Source organism: Triticum urartu, chromosome 4 (assembly GCF_003073215.2).
Source record: "Triticum urartu cultivar G1812 chromosome 4, Tu2.1, whole genome shotgun sequence".
NCBI lineage: Eukaryota > Viridiplantae > Streptophyta > Magnoliopsida > Poales > Poaceae > Triticum > Triticum urartu.
Genome location: NC_053025.1, coordinates 50,627,648 through 50,645,030, shown reverse-complemented (window position 1 = coordinate 50,645,030; position 17,383 = coordinate 50,627,648). Strand labels below are relative to the sequence as shown.

General features: G+C 50.5%; 1 protein-coding gene and 1 pseudogene across 1 annotated transcript; one reads left to right on the top strand and one right to left on the bottom strand.

The window, feature by feature from the left end:
* Window positions 1-333: 333 nt before the first annotated feature.
* LOC125553508 lies at window positions 334-3,380 on the bottom strand. The gene is made up of 2 exons (XM_048717280.1): window positions 3,078-3,380; window positions 334-445 (listed from the first exon to the last, which is right to left on the bottom strand). Exons 1-2 carry the CDS (start codon window positions 3,316-3,318, stop codon window positions 345-347), a joined length of 342 nt encoding a protein of 113 aa, XP_048573237.1. The 5' UTR covers window positions 3,319-3,380; the 3' UTR covers window positions 334-344.
* Window positions 3,381-4,529: 1,149 nt separating this feature from the next.
* Window positions 4,530-7,589, top strand: LOC125554588 (annotated as a pseudogene).
* Window positions 7,590-17,383: the final 9,794 nt, after the last annotated feature.

Genomic DNA, 17,383 nt, shown 5'->3' with positions numbered 1-17,383 from the left:
GTTGGAAAGGGGAATTCCTACAGGCAGTCGGCTCTAATACCAACTTGTGACACCCCCGATTCAATCGTACACTAATCATACACGCAAACATGTACGATCAAGATCAGGGACTCACAGGAAGATATCACAACACAACTCTACAAATAAAATAAGTCATACAAGCATCATATTACAAGCCAGGGGCCTCGAAGGCTCGAATACAAGAGCTCGATCATAGACGAGTCAGCGGAAGCAACAATATCTGAGTACAGACATAAGTTAAACAAGTTTGCCATAAGAAGGCTAGCACAAACTGGGATACAGATCGAAAGAGGCGCAGGCCTCCTGCCTGGGATCCTCCTAAACTACTCATGGTCGTCGTCAGCGGGTTGCACGTAGTAGTAGGCACCTCCCGAGTAGTAGTAGTCGTCGTCGACGGTGGCGTCTGGCTCCTGGGCTCCAACGTCTGGTCGCAGTAATCGGGTATAGGAAAGGGGAAAAGAGAGCAAAGCAACCGTGAGTACTCATCCAAAGTACTCGCAAGCAAAGAGCTACACTACATATGTATGCATTGGTATCAAATGGAATAAGGGTATCATATGTGGACTGAACTGCAGAATGCTGGAATAAGAGGGGGATAGCCAGTCCTGTCGAAGACTACGCTTCTGGTAACCTCCGTCTTGCAGCAGAAAAAGAGAGTAGATGGTAAGTTCACCAAGTAACATCGCATAGCATAATCCTAACCGATGATCCTCCCCTTGTCGCCCTGTGAGAGAGTGATCACCGGTTGTATCTGGCACTTGGAAGGGTGTGTTTTATTAAGTATCCGGTTCTAGTTGTCATAAGGTCAAGGTACAACTCTGGGTCGTCCTTTTACCGAGGGACACGACTATTCGAATAGATCAACTTCCCTGCAGGGGTGCACCACATAACCCAACACACTCGATCCCATTTGGCCGGACACACTTTCCTGGGTCATGCCTGGCCTCGGAAGATCAACACGTTGCAGCCCTACCTAGGCACAACAGAGAGGTCAGCACGCCGATCTAAATCCTATGGCGCAGAGGTCTGGGCCCATCGCCCATTGCACACCTGCACGTTGTGTACGCGGCCGGTGAGCAGACCTAGAAACCTCCATTACAAAGGAAGTTGCACTACGCGGTCCAACCCGGCGTGCGCCGCTCAGTCGCTGACGTCACGAAGGCTTCGGCTGATACTACGACGTCGAGTGCCCATAACTGTCCCCGCGTAGATGGTTAGTGCGTATAGGCCAGTAGCCAGACTCAGATCAAATACCAAGATCTCATTAAGCGTGTTATTCTGAAATAACCATAGACGCCGACCAGGGACAGGCCCACCTCTCTCCTAGGTGGTCTCAACCTGCCCTGTCGCTCCGCCACAAAGTAACCGTCGGGGGCCTTCGGGAACTCAGACCCACCTCTACCGGGATGGAGCCACCTGCCCCTTCAGCCCCCAACATCGGAATCACTCGTGGGTACTACTACGAGCCGACCCGACTTTAATCACCACAAGTATCATATATTATGTATAAGTATATACCCGTGACCACCTCCCAAGTGATCACGACCCGATAGTATAGCATGGCAGACAGACAAGAATGTAGGGCCACTGATGGTACTAGCATCATATACTAAGCATTTAGGATTGCAGGTAAGGTATCAACAGTAGTAGTAAGGACAGGCTATGCAGTAGTATAGGATTAACTGAAAGCAATAACATGCTACACTACTCTAATGCAAGCAGTATAGAAAAGAATAGGCGATATCTGGTGACCAAGGGGGGGCTTGCCTGGTTGCTCTGGCAAGAGAGAGGGGTCATCAACACCGTAGTCGTACTGGGGGTCTCCGGCAGTCTCGGGGTCTACCGGAAAGAAGTAACGGAGGGGGAACACAATAAATAACAGAGCAATCAATGTAACAAAAAGCAAGATGCGGCATTACGTTGTGCTAGGGGTGACCTGACGCGGTACGAGGTGATACCGGTGAAGGGGGGAAACATCCGGAAAAATATCCCCAGTGTTTCGCGTTTTCGGACAGATGAACCGGAGGAGGAAAGTTGCGTGTTCGCTATGCTAGGGATGCATGGCGGACGAACGATCTGCGTAACCGGATTCATCTCGTCGTTCTCAGCAACTTTCATGTAGAAAGTATTTTCATGTGAGCTACGGTTTATTTTATATGATTTTTAAAGTTTTAAATCATTTTTAGAATTTATTTAATTAATTTAATTCAACATTATCCAGAACAGTGCATGCTAACGTCAGCATGACGTCAGCAGTCAACAGAGGAGTTGACTGGTCAGCTGACGTGTGGGTCCCGTTCGTCATTGACTGTTTAGTCTAATTAGGGTTTAACTAATCTAATTACGGTTTAATTAAACTAACTAGTTAATTAGATTAATTAAACAGGTTAATTAACTTAATTAATATTATAATTATTTTTATTTATTTATTTCCTTTTTTATAACTTTTTGGGGCTAGGCCCACCTGTCTGTGACCCAAAGGGGCGGATGCGGGTGCAGGCATCGGGCGAGGGGTGCGGGCGCGTGGGCGCCCGTTACGGTGAGCGGGAGGGGCGCAACTGGCCACGACCAGCGGGCGCCGCGAGCCGGAATCAGGCGAGGAGCGGCGCCGGCGCGGCCTGGTGGTCTGGGGCGGCGGCCAAAGGAGTTGCCGGAGTCGTGCTAGGGCGGCGGGGATCAGATGCGGAAGGCGGGGCGCAGAGGTGGGAGACGGGGCGACATGGGGCGCGAACGCGGCATGGGAGTCCATAGGCGAGGCGCCGCGGGGTTGGCCGGGCACGGCTGTCAGCGGTTGGCGGTGGGCGGCGGAGCCGAGCGCGGGGGTGGAGGCGGAGCGCCGTCAGCGGGGGACGGCGCGACGCGGCAACGGGTCCAGTGGAGGACGGCGTCGCAAGAGGGAGAGGAGGCCGGGGGTGAAGTGAGCGCGGTGTTGGCGCACGTACAGGGCAGAGATCAAGTGCGTGCAAGCGGGAGCAAAGCTTCGGGCGCATGGTGGAACAGTGGCGTACGACCACGAATTCGAAGGGGGCAAGCTGGGGGATGGAGGAGGAGCTCACTTTGAGCCTGTAGATGAACAAGGTGGGCTCGGGGAGGAGACGACGAGGTCCGGTGGGGAGGCTCCGGCGAGGTCCAGGCGGCGGCGCGGGTGAAGGGGGCGAGGTTGTCCAGCGAGATCCGGCGACGGAGCGGTCGCGGACGGGGCGGCGAGGCTCGTGGTAGCTCGTTGGGGAGGAGACGAGGACGCGACGGTCCGACGAGCGGCGATGGCATGGCACCTCCGGCGAGGGGCGTCGGCATCGGGCCTCCTGATCCAGATCTCGGAGAGTGGGGGGACGAGGGAGAGAGTGGGGGTCGTGGGGGGGTGCGGGGCTAGGGTTAGGTTCGGTGGGGGGGTATGTGTAGGCCGGGGGTGGGCCGGCCTGGCTGGGAGATGGCCCAGTTGGTCCGGGGTCTTTTCTCTTTCTGGTTTTACTTTTTTTAGTTTATTATTCTTTTACTGATTTTATTTGATTTCTCAATTTATTTTTGTTTGCAAAATATGCTATTAACACCCAAATTTGCATTACTAAATATACCTCTACCACAATAACTTTGGCACCTAAATAAAATAGTTTTGTAATTATTTATTATTTAAAAGTATTTAGATAATAGTTTTTGCTACTGTTTATTAACATTTGAATATTTAAACCTTTTATTAAAGTGTGGTTTCTCCATCATAATTACCTATGCATTATTTGTCACATCCAGAACATTTTGGTTTTAATATTTGAAAACTTTTATTTTTTATCTTGAATTTGAATTTTGAATCCGAACAGGGTTGAATCATCGCGAGATTAACAACGGTAATCGAGGTGATGTGGCATTATTAGCAGAGATTACTGTAGCTTAAATATCCGGGCGTCACACGAGGAGGAGATGACCGCCCGGCTTGTGCTCCGCTGCTCCCGAGAGGAGGCCGCCTAACAGTAGCGCTCGGACTCCTTTCGTCGGGAATTCATTGCGTCCGCCCGAATGGCGCATGTATCTGTCGCTAGGTGGTCCATCGCTGCCACGGTGCGGTCTGCCTGGCGTCCGAGCATGGTGGCGGACGAGCAAGTTTGCAACTTGTCCGTTGGTGCGCCAAGGCGGAGGACACACCATGGGTGTCATCTGACGCAAACATGGCGCGACGTGCCCGCCGTACAAGGCAGCGGGCGCGGGAGGCTGTGACAGCCCTCGCGGTGGTAGACGTTGGCGAGACGGAGTTGCATTCTCCGGCGCCCCGTATGATGCGCCAGTCCAGGCGCGGCAACCATGTCGTGGTGGATGTCGCTGGCTCGTGCCAGGACGATCCATCATCGATCTGACATCCACCGGCACCATCAGGGTTTCGGGCTCCGACAATGAAGAGTAGGGCATGGGAGACGACGCCTTGAGTCTCGTGAGCCGCTCGTGTCTCATGCCCTACTCTACCTCGCCGGCGACCGGACCAACACTTTGGGGAGTACAGCAGACCGTCGGATATAGGCATGGCGGAGCCGGATGAGCTCTGCTTAAAGATTGGTTTACGTTGTATGTACGTCATGGTATGGATTTAAGATTTATAATTTGAGGTATCCGATTGTAAAATGGATTGTTTGATGCATGATCGGACACTTTTTGTGAACGCGCCTGCGGGCGTTTGATGGTCGGATTTGTCAAGTTGGCTGTAGATGTTCTTATATTCGAAATATAAATCCTGAACGTTCGGATTTTAAGCATGACAACCCGAACGCTTTTTCATGACAACTTTAATTTAACCGAGGTTGGCAAACATGCAATCTTAAAAAAAAAACTGGAACAAAGCCGCCGTAAAAAAAGGTTACATACTTAAAACCTGAACGTTCGGGATTTATTTGGTCCCTTATAGGAGTATTTTCCATGATCCTCTCCACGAATCGCCGGCAACCCCATGGCTCTCCCTCTCACAGGCCGCCGCCGCCGCCGTACATGGGACGACGCTGAACGCCCCGTCGCCGATGCGCCACCGATCGCTTTCTTTGATACGAACGGGAACTACGTGCATAGCGGCGCCCCACCCCGCGATAGCGATCGGCGGCGGCGTCTATCTCCACGGTGTGACCTCTCATCAATCTCGACTTACATTCGATTTCTGCTTCCGATCTAGTCGAAAATCGAGTCGTTCTGTTTATCGATTAGATATTACTACATATTATATACGCATTGCAATTTGCAAGTTGCCTATACAGTAGACATCAACTTTTCTGTACTTCCAGATATTAAATTTCTATACTCATCGGCCGAGCCTTTTCTACTTCAGGTGTGAGGAGGGGCGGCGTGTGCGTGTCATTAACCCTGGATCTTCGTTATCGGCATTGAAAGAGTTCCTCTCCTCCATAGCAGTGAAAGGATCAGCCACTGCCACCGCCACCTCCCCGTGCTCGGCACCTGCGGTAGCAGCTCAAGACACCAACGTGAGATCGAGGCGATGCCTTTCCTCAACCATCTTGTCCCGTAGACCTTCTGATTGGGGCTTGACGTTTTACATCAGGGTTGACCGTGAAGGGGATTTTCACATATACCCTCACCTGGGTGGGCCATTCCAGAGCTTACAGGAAGCCAACATTGCCATCGATTGCCATCTTGATGAGCTCAAGCATATAATGTAACGCTTCGAAACTTTGTTCTAGATTTTATTTTAAACAATTCATTTATCCCGTTTTGTGTGCTCCTTTCAATTGGTTATGTATATATGCAAACGTTGTCCACAAAAGATAGTCACAGGTTATACAGCATAAATAACTTATACAATATAGAAAAACTGACAAGTTGATGGAAAGTGTACCAGCCTATGATATTACTAGATTCCTGTTCTGCTACCAGTAAGTTAAGGAAACATTATTACTATAAAAAAAGTTAAGGAAACATAATTTTTGTGAATTCTTTGTGCAAGTTGTTGAATCAGAGCTTATATTTTAAGCATAGCTGAAGACTACCAAAGTAGATTTTTTCCTGAACTGCAGCAGTAAATTCTGTCAACCGTTAGTCCTTTACAAGCAGTGCAGTGAGATCACACTGAGTTGAGGATCTGAAAATGGAACATGGATGCCATTTCTTAAAAGGAAACAAAATTATGCATTTGGAACTTAATAGGCATGTAAGCAGTTGCCACGAGCTGTTTGATCACTATTCAATAGGTTTCTGTGCAAAATTGTCACCCTAAACCCTATGCTCGACTGATGACGTTGACACAAAATACTTAGTATCACTTTGTACATTCCCCAATTTTAACAAAGTAAAATCTACTGATCATATAGAATGTATTGATCTAAATTAGGTTCAAGAAGCAAGAGGGGGTTTCTCCAGTGGAGATGGCTAGAAGAAGATCTCTCTACTGGCTTGATGGCACATGATGAAATGTTCAAAATCGCAAATAATTGAGAGAAGCCATGCTCGAATGCGCCTACTTGCTCAAGCTTTAGTAGACAAGGATAATGAGGATCACAAACTGATGGGGGTTTGCTCTCTATCTCTCTTTCTCCTTCCTGCCCTCGCGCTCTATATACTGCTACCAGTGTTGAACTGTCTTATATATTGTCTTACTCCTGTAACAATTCTGATCCCTTTCATGCTTCTTATTTTTAGGATCTTGCATACGAACTCAACGATGTTCTGCACTACCAATGTATTTCTGAGCCCCATAGCACCATCCTTAAGACGAGTAGGTACTATCATTTGAACTTCACCATGAAGACTAAAGGAGATGATGATTCTGAATGTGTCACCGGCGATATATTCTTCGTTGAAATCAAACTTATGGAAGGAGAATATGAAGAGATGGCTGTTACCCGTTTCTGCATGGTCAAACCTAATGACAATGGTATTCTACACCCTTATATTATGTTAAATATCATTGAAATACAGTATGCGAGTCCACTAATTGAACTACTAATCTGTTCGATATCATTGTAAATGCTCTAGCTGTAGTATATGATCATTTACCTTTGTGTTAGCCTATTGTGTCATGTTTCCCTTCATCTCATATTCTCATCCATTAACCTGGAGCTTTGTGTTTGTTATATCTCAAACTGGTTCATGCAGTCATATCCAATAACTGTATGTACACATTTGTTTACCCTGAGCTGCAAAGATATTATTGTGTGTTTGTGCCTTTTGGTTACATGTCATTTAATCGACAAACCCCCTTCCTTTTTTTTTTCTGAATAAAGGTCACTGCTATGGTTGTACTAATAATGGAAGTGCTGGTTTGAAGCATCCCAACAATTCCTATGCATATCTTGGTGGTCACGTGAATGCACCATATTCGCCATCTGAGTGGAGACTCTGATGACAATGTATGATGATTTATTTTCTGGCTAGCATTTTAATATTTTGTTACATCATTGTTAATCACATTGTGTTTTCCCCTCTTTCAGGTGGATGAGGAGGCTAGGCTAGGATACATATACAACGTAATGCATATTCTGTGCAGTGTAATACCATTTGCATTAACATGATGCTGATCTTTTGATTGATTGCTCTTTTCTTGTGTGTTTTTAAATATATTTTAGGGCGTTGGTTCTGTTTAGGGGCCACAGTGACCCACATTTTGAGGAAAATCTTCACTCCCTCTGTATGCAACAGAGGTCCTGAAAATGTGAGGCGGAAACCTGAGTGAAACACCACAGCCCTGGCACTTTCTTGTAACTATATATTTCCCCATCATCCAACTTTCCAATGCTAATCTTAGTAGCTTGGCATTTCCTGTTCTTAAGGCACCAAGAGAATTCATTTGGTTTGAGATGGGACTTATTTATGTCAAGCTACATTTATGTAAGTACTTTCTGGTTTCCATAGTTGATACCTTTTTACCGAAAAAGGCTTTCGCCCCGCTTTATATATAAAGCACCAAACCACAAGCATCCAGTACAACGCCACGCCACCGCGACAGACGCACACACCCAAGACAGGATACATAGGCGCTGAGCGCAGCAACACCACTCCTAGCACTACCGCCCCGAAGATATGAAGCTACATATGACGAACCATGAGCTCCAAGGCGGCGTCTTCAGGAAGGATACGACGCTGGAGCGCCGCCACCGCCCGATCCAAGGATTAGAGTTTCCCACGGAGCCGCATGACGGGCAATGAGAGCCGCGACGACGCCTCCAAGAAGGAAGCGATCTTCGCCGCCACCGGTCCGTCCGAAGATAGAGCAGGTTTTCACCTCGGCCAACATCACTGCCACCGAACGCCACACCCCGGCAACCACGCCGCCCACACGACCATGATGACCGGGCAGCACCAAGGCACGGGCTTTGTCCAAGAGCACCGTGCAACCACCACCAGGGCCGCCGCCCCGGCATCCAAGACCTAAACACCACCTCATCCAAGACCCGCCGCTACCCCAACCAAAAGAGACTGAGCGGCCCCTAGCATCTGGCCACCATCAACTCGTCCTGCTGCACCGTGCGCGAGACGAGCTCGGTCCTGTCGCCAGGCGCGAGACGAGCTCGGTCCTGTCGCCAGGCGCGAGACAAGCTCGGTCCTGCAGCCGAGCACGAGCCGGGTTCGGTCCTGCTGCCAGGCGCGAGAAGAGATCGGTCTTGCAGCCCGGGCGCGAGACGAGCGATGGACCAAAGCTGGGGACGAGCCAACTCTCTGACGAAGATTGCGCCCGGGCACCGAGAAGAGGGGTTGAAGGCCTGCACAAGCCGCTCACCGATGGGCCGACGCTGAAGAGGTCCAGCCGCCGCCGTGAGACGAACCCGACCACCGCCAAGGGCCACCACCACATCGTGGCAGCCCCATCCACGCCGAGCACAGCCCGCGGCACCTGCCATCGCCGGATCGGCCGGGGGCCGGCAGGCCCGCCACCACCAGGGAGCGCCGCAGTAGGGGACGGTCACCGGAGTCGGCCACCACCTGCAGCGAGCCGGAGCCCCGCCACCACAGAGGCCCAGGCCACCCGCGCCACAGCTTCGTCAGATCTGAGCCGCGCCCAAAGCCGCTGCCGCCGGGAGCAGAGAACACCCCAGCCCGCACCAGCCACTCCACGCCGCCGCCTGCAGGCCGCGTCCCCGTCGCCGGCCGCCGGCGCCGCGCCGCCGCCCAGCCCAGATGGCCCGCGCCATCCAGCGCCGTGCAGGGGGAGGAAGAGGCCCCGCCGCCGCCCGAGCTGGCCGGGCTTTGCCCGCTAGCACACGGGGGCGGCGGCGAGGGGAGGGAGGAGCAAGGAGGAGGGCCGAGCCCGCGCGCTAGGGTTTCCCCCCCGGCGGCGCTTGCGGGAGCGGCCAGGGAGGGGAGGTAATCTGTTTAGAAGTTCGGTTGCATTTAGCTTCTGCTTGTTCTTCCAACAAAATTTATTTTTTATAAATTTTCATTTGTTAATAAGTTGTGATGTCTGTTGTATTAGAACGCATAGCCAACTTGGCTATTTGTTAAGATGGAAACAAGTATGTGTTGAAATACGAATATAAGAGTTTTCATGGAAGATCCCGCACACCCCATGATTGCCATCGTTACATAAGTCGATTTTAGGTTCTTAAAAAAACATGAGTATGCATACACTACTATAGCACAACAAACCAGGTTCCGCCAGGGCTCCTCTGTGGCGGGGAGCGGTGTCGACTGCCACTCGGCAACAAAGTCTGCAAATACTTGAGGCATGATGGATGTGCGAGTCGTGAGCTTGAGATGGAAAGAGGGAAGCTCTCTGGCCCACTTGGCAATTTGACCAGTGGCCTCCTTGTTGCCAAAGACCTCCTCCAATGGAAGGCGACAACCACAGAATGACCAATGAAGTAAGACCGGAGCTTCTGCGAGGCCACAAGCAGCGCATACACAAACTTCTACATTTGAATATCTCTCTCCTTAGCCCATGCAAGTGCTTCACTCACATAATAGATTGGTAATTAACTTACATCTTCTTCCTTCACCAGTGCAAAGCTCACAGTCGTAGGTGTGGCGGCCAGGTATAGCGGCAAGGTCTCCCCAGGCTTCGGGCTGGTGAGCAAGGTCGGGCTTGCCAAGTAAGACTTGAGGGATTTGAATGTAACTTGGTCTTCGTCCATCCACTCAAAACCTGTGATGTTCTCAAGGTCTTGAAGAAAGGAAGTCCCTTCTCAGCGGAGCGGGCCACAAACCTCCCCAGCGCCTTCATCCGTCCCGCCAGACGCTCAACATCCTTGCTAGGGCGAGGCGAGGCCATATTCACGATAGCCTAGATCTTGTCGGGGTTGGCTTCCATTCCTCGCTGCGATATAAGGAAGCCCAAGAGTTTTCCTCCCCTGACTTTGAAGGCTCACTTTTCAAGGTTGAGCTTGACTCCAAACTTGCGGAGATTGCTGAAGGTCTCTGTAAGATCTTCGGGGTGTGATGGGGTGAGTGGGCTTTTGAGAACGATGCCATGCACATACACCTCAACATTCCTTCCCACCTGTCCATACAGGACATGATTCATCAAGCATTGGAAAGTTACTCCAGTGTTCCGGAGGCAGAATGGCATGCAGAGGCAGGTGTCCCCTTTGGGGTGGCGAAGCTTGCCTTTAATTCATCATCCATTTGCCATGTGAACGTGATGGTATCTTGAATAAGCGTACGTGATGCTTATGAGCTCGCACCCTACCATGGAGTCAACTAGTTGGTCGATTCCCGGGAGCGGGCAAGTCATCATTTGGGCATGCCTTGTTGAGGTCGGTGAAGTCCATGCACATGCGCCATTTTCCATTTGCCTTCAAGATCAACATGGGGTTGGACAGCCAGTCCGAGTGCCATACATGGCGGATGATGCCCGCTTTCACGAGCTTTTCCACCTCGATCTTGATGACTCTGAGCCTTTCGATGGACAATTTGCATGGCTTTTGCTTGATAGGTATGTGTTCTGGCTTCATGGCAGGCGATGTTCCATCACTTCCCGGGGCACTCCTCTCATGTCGGCTGGTGATTAGGTGAAGATACCCGCATTTTGGCAGAGAATCGAAACAAGGGCGACCTCTATCTCTAGAGGGAGGTCGGACCCGATTCAGGCTGAGCATGGGTCGTCTCCCCCAAAGAGGTGAATGCTCTTTAGTTCTCCCTTAGGTTGCGACTTTAGATCATATGCCTTCATGGCCTCAATGGAATCCCCTATGACGTTGAGACTCAAGCCTTCCTTCCCTACCTCCCGGTCGGGATCTTGCTTTCCGTTGTTAGCATGAGGATGCAGTGGGCAACCTCCTTGGGAGGCGAGGCGAGCTTCTCCTACAAGATTTTGTAGGGTAACTTCAGAGGCAGCTATTTGTGCTTCTTGGATGTGGAGTATCTTTCGGTCGGTGGATTGCTTGCCCTGCACGGTAATGAATCCTTGAGGCCCGGGGATCTTCATGCACATGTAGTTGTGGTGAACGGCAACATTGAAACGATGTAGGGTGGTCTGCCCTATGACGGCGTTGAAGGAGGGCTCCAGATCCACCTCATCAAAGCGGACCTTCTCCATGTGATGATTGCTTGTCTTCAAATATCATAAGGAGCTTGATCTGTCCCAAGGGTCGAATGGATCTCTTCGGCAGAAAGCGTGTGAGGGAGGGTAAAGAGAAAGCTCTAAAGTGCCTTCTCAGTATCTACCTCGGGGTTCCAACAACTTCTTTGGTGTGCCCATGTATAGGATGTCTATCGAGATTACGCCATCAACGAGGATCCCGGAAAGATGGCAATTGTCGATGGTATAGGTGAAGAACAAGGAATCGTCATGGGGGAAGCAGATTCCCTCTTTTCTGCTGAATGAGATGGGGATCTCAGCCCACTTGTTGGGGCTGGAGCTAGGGCCCCCGCAATGTTCACTTCACACACATACTCCTTATGGGTCCTCTTCAATTCTCGTCCTGACACTAAGCCTGTCTGAAAAAGGAGCTCAGTGGCTCTCAGGGTGGGCCAGTTCATGACCACCATGGCGTTGGCTTCGACCTATCGAGGGGGTGCCCTTTGAGAGGCTAAGGCTCGGTTGGCCTGGGGAGGCCACCCGCCGTGATGCTTGGGTGGATCACTGAGGTCCTGGCAGTCACTGGTCCAATGGCTTGTGCTCTTGTTGATTGAGGACCACGTGGTGTTGGGGTCTGGTGAGCGTCTGTTCTCCCCGGGTCTGTCGAGGGGTGCCATGCCTATGGTGGCATCCTCAATTGCCATGTCATGTTGCCCTGACAGTTGTGCCTTGCTTGCCGAACGACTTTGTCCCTTGCCTCCCTTGTCTTGGCCTTGAGTTCGCCCTTCGTGTGAGAGGGTCTTTGCTCGCTTCTTGGAGCGGTCTTTGTCAGCTCCCCTTGCGTACTCTTCTACCACATCAAAGAGGTGCTATATTGTGCGCAGGGGACGACGGCTGAGTGCCCGATTTAGCTCTCCTAGCAAGAAGGCTTGGCGAAAGGTGTGGATAACAATAGAGTCAGGGGAATAGGTGATCTGGCTCATGACCCACAAGAATCTTTTGAAGTCATGGATGGATTCTCCTATCTTCTGTTGAAGGTGGAACAACACGCTCAACATAAGCGGCTACACGTAGTTTCCTTGAAAGTTGTTCATTGAGGCCTCTTGGAGTCACTCCCATAAGCAGATGGATCCCTTCCTAAGTTGAAGAACCATGTATGTGTGATCCCAGAGAGCCCGAATGGGAAGAGGTTGCACATATCCATGGGGACGCCTCTTGCGGCCCAGATTGTGGTGGAGTACACCTCCGGGAACTATAAAGGATTGGAGTCCCTGGAGAAAGGCTTGATGTCGGGTTGCTTAAACGTGAAGGGGAAGGGTGCCTCCCTTATTTCCATTGAGAGGGCATTGCAAGACTCGCTCCGCACTCTATGGTGACACTGTCGATGCCATGGGAGTCATCACTTTATTCGTTGGAAGGTCCCTCGAGAGAGTGGCTTCGCTCTCTCCTGGTGGAGCAACCCCAAGAGGCCTCCATGGAAAACTTTTCTACATTGATCGCTTGTTGGAGGCATCTCGACGTACTCCTAACGCGACATGAGTGCGCTCATTATGCTCCATGCAGGCTTGGCTTTCCAAAGGTGACTACTCCCCGAGGCGAGCGTCTCCTGCCTTCATGTTTCCTCCCGGCGGCCCTCATGTGTATGGCGGGATCACGACGAGGTGTGGTCCCCAATACGGGTAGGGCCATGGGGCCCCGGGAGGCGGAAAAACTGCCGGAGGGGTGTATGCGGCATAGAGCGAAGGTCCCGCAACTGAAGCTCATTCCCTTGTGGTCCGTCTAGAGCGGTTGCAGTGGTGGGGTTTGAGTTGGATGCTCTCCCAAATTGTCGGGGGTGAATGCCCTGGTCTTGGACCGATGCCAGCAATGTCGTCTTGGAGCTAGTCGATCAAGCTCGGATGGAGTCGATGTTAACATCCGGCACACTGACAACACTTTCAAGGCCACTGCGATGGAGCGCGAGTCCTGTATGGCCTTCGGCGAGGTGAAGCTTCCTGCAGTGAGGTGTCCTTCGTCCCCCGTGCCTAAGGTAGTTTTGGCGTGGGTGTCAAGGCTTTTGGAGCGGTGAGTCCTTTGTTGGGGGCGATGGTGTTTGGGCTTCCTTGATGCCTACTTCCTCGACTACCACGTCGAGGGTGCGATCGCCGTGTGCTTCGGGCTCCAATGTTGACGTGGAAGAATGAACTTTCCACTAGGGTATCCTTAGTAGCTTCGTTAAAAACTAGCGACGTGTGTACAACGACCTTTTGTCAAAGGTTGTCATACACTCGACAAAGTGACACGTCAATGTTTTTTAAAATAGTTTCAGTCGCCTCATGGGAACACAAGTTACATCCTATGGGAGAGTCGACAAGAGCGGTGCCCGAGGCAGAACGCACTTGGAGTGTGTTTGTTTTCAGAGTCCCATGACTCCCGACTAGTCCGAGCCTTACAAGGTCCCTCGGAGTCTGGGCTCTCGCGTCTGTTTGCCCTCTTGAAGGGGATTGGAAGGAGGAGAGTGACCCTCCACTTGAGAGTATTCAAGTGAGAGTGAGTTGGTTACATTCCCATGTGGGCTTTATATAGCCTAGGGGTCCTTGACAAATGACCAAGTCTACCTTTGAAGTATGGAGGTGGGAGGGTAGAACTAGGTAATTTTCCGCCCTTTGCGGTGTTGGGGGCGTTTCGGCCTAGTTCGGTGTTGGTTCCTTGCCGAGGTCGGAGCACGGGCTCGCACAGGGAAGCGCCATGGTAGGCATGCATGGTCGCATGGGCGACTTGGCACGTAGGTTTCTCCCCTGTGTGGCATCGGTTTGAAGTAGTGGCATGGAGTGCCAGCCTGCGGCCGTGGCGGAGGAGATGAGGATGGTTGGGTGTTGGCGAGGTGGATTTCATGACTGTGAAGGTGCTGGTTGGTGGTCGGGCTGTTCTCGGCCATGCGAGGTCAATGTTCCGCGGTGGTCTGAACATGATGGCGAGATGTTGTGACAGTGGCGGTGTGGCTCCAACAGTTTGGCCTAATCTGTTGATGGGGGTGGGCGATGTGCGGCGGTTTAGATGAAAAATTATGCTCGTCTTCTTGGAGCTAGCGGCGACGGTGCCCGTGGGTGTCGTTTTCTTCTTTGGAGGCGTTGCCGAGGTGTGTCGGCATCTCCCCTCCTTGATTGGATTGTGGTCTCTGGGCGAAAGCCTTGTCTGTTGCAGGACCGGTGATGGTGGCGGTGTGGCGTTGTTGCTATGTTTGAGAGCATCGCAGGCGGAGACATGGTCTGGGTTTCTGTCGGGTTCTCTAGTGCTTGCCGCTGCCCGAGTTAATCTTCGTGGGCGCTATGTACGTAGCTGCAATGATTCCAAGACGATGGCTTTCTTGGGAGTTCGACTCCCGCTATCCACTCACCGTCTCCTCTTAGACATTCAAGGGTGGGTACACTACTAGGAAAACCCTTACCAGTAGCGCTGGGTTTTTGGCTATTAGTAGCGCAGGCAGGCGCGCTACTGCTACGGCGCTACAACTATTTTTTAGCAGTAGCGCTTGTTTGAACCAGCGCTACTGCTATCTATATCTAGCAATAGCGCGCCTCTGTCCATCGCTACTGCTAATACTAGTAGCGTGCCCCTACAACCAACGCTACTGGTAAGCAGCGCTGCTACTACTCCAATACCCCACGCTACTGCTAGTATTCTCTTCTTTTTATGTTGCTGTATTCATATTTTTACATGTTTTATACAATTACAACATACACATACACTGAAACTATATGAAAAAGGAATGTCTCATCATCATCATCGAAGTGGTACAACATAGTCTCATCATATCAACATAGTCTCAACACAAATGATGTCGATCTCATCATCATCTCGAAATAGCGATACAAGTTAATGATCACATGTCTCTTACATTTTCACCGTAGACACATGTTTCATCATCTACCTAAACTATGACATACGAGATAAGAGCGATCACGATGATCAAAAGCGGTATTATGTAGTAGTTTTTGCAGCGGCGCTGGTTCTGAATCCCCTGTTGTGCTATGAATCTCAAGTAACTAGCTTCGACTTCCGCTCTGCTATCAAACCCTTTCTGGCTTCCGCCGGAGAAGCCAGAGACTTGGGCCTGACACTCTGGCCACTCATCATACACACCCGGAACATGCCCTACATACACGGCATACCGCTTCCTCGCCATCGTTGATCTATATACCTGTCAGAGATGCACACACACACACACACACACACACACATATATATATATATATCATGAAGCAAATTCAACGAAACAGTTATGAAATAGAAGCAACATATATAGTAAACATAGTTAACAAATTTCATCGTACCGAAAGTAATTAACTAGAGCGCGGCATCATACATCTAATAGTTTCGTCGTACTGAGAGATTCGAAGTTTTGTCGTACAGAAAGTAACAAGTAATTAAACAGAAAAATTGTTTTTAAGCTGTGCACTCTTCCCATCTGTCCATATCCGGAAGGGTGGACCCAAGCTTAGTGAAAGGCGTCATGTCCTGACGCTGTAGGGCAATGTGGGTTCGGACGTCAGCTCGCGATATTGGGCCACCGTAGAACATCCCATTCTCTTAGAGGACATCTTTCATGATGTTGGATGCAATTTCCTGTTGGATCCGGTAGAAATCATTTCGAAGTTGATTATCCGGCATGGCTCCAAAGGCTTCGGCCCATCTCTGGATATGGGTATCGGATGAAGATTTCATGCAAAGTGATTGCACATCCCTTCTATACTCCATCATTAGATGGATGACATAGAATCCATCATTCTCACTTCTTGTCGGTTGCTGGATGCAACAGAATTCAGTCTTGTGGCCGAAACAAAGCCTGACCTTATTTGTTTTTTTTGCATTGGATGCAGCCACCCTGCATGTTGAAGCCCAACATAGCTCTGTCCAGAACAAACTTTATGTGTGTGTAATCTTTCTTCTGTATGTTCTTCAACGGGTCCAAATATAGAGAGCGGGAGCAACACGGGTAAAGAATGATGAGAACGGCACGACACCCCCCGCTGCGCAAAATACATGATCAAGTTAGCCTCCATGCGTGCAAAGTAACTATTGAAATGCACGTATGTGTTATAGTGCTATCCGCGGATGACTTATACCTGGGATGATAAGGTAGGAGAATCGTTTCTTTGTCCTTATTTCTGACCAAGAATTCTTCGATGTACTGACTCGCATATTGACGGTTGGCGTCATTGATTGACAAGAAGCCCTCATGCATGTAGTATGGGACCGCGACCGCAAGACCGGTGGCTTGCTCTCTCCTGACGATGTAGTTCATGTGCAGCGCATACAGGCGGATGAACGTAAAATCGAGTGTCCTCATTTGAAACATCTGGAAGATGTAATCAAACCTCAGAAAGAAGAGGTCCGCGGGGCATGTGTGGACATACATCTTGCAACTGCTCGGCACATGAACCGTATAAAGTGGGTATCCTGGATCATCCGAGGCGAGGAGGCTTCTCTCTGTCGAAAGCACATGGTCATGGAGTCACCTGAGATCCCCTGCTATGGCAGTTAGTGCATTCGCCGGTACCATTGGCTCTCCCGCGACATGGATTAATGGCACATGTTTCATCGGTACACGGTCAACCTTGGTCGAAGGCAGCTGGCTGCTAGAACCAACATTGCCAGCTTTATTGGATTTTCTCGCCGCAGGTCTCTTCCTCTGCTTCTTCTTGGTGGGCTTAGGTGCTGGTGGGTCTGTCAGACCCTCCCTGAGCACCACCCCTAGTGTTGTCGGGCTCAGCATTGGACGACTCTGGCTAATTATTTGAGCTTGGGTGGAGCCGACATCTGGAGGCGTGTCATGCGAGGATTGCATGAACAAAGACTTCTTGCACTCCCGAGGATGTTCCGGCTCTGGTACATGCATCTCATATTCATATGGTTGACTCATTATTACTTCGTTGTCAAAGGCAG

Coding starts and splice junctions, on each gene's coding strand:
- LOC125553508 (XM_048717280.1), bottom strand. CDS start 3,318: ATGCCGACGCCCCTCGCCGGAGGTGCCATGCCATCGCCGCTCGTCGGA. Junction 446..3,077: donor TGTTCATCTACAGGCTCAAA/GTGAGCTCCTCC, acceptor TACTGCGACCAG/ACGTTGGAGCCCAGGAGCCA.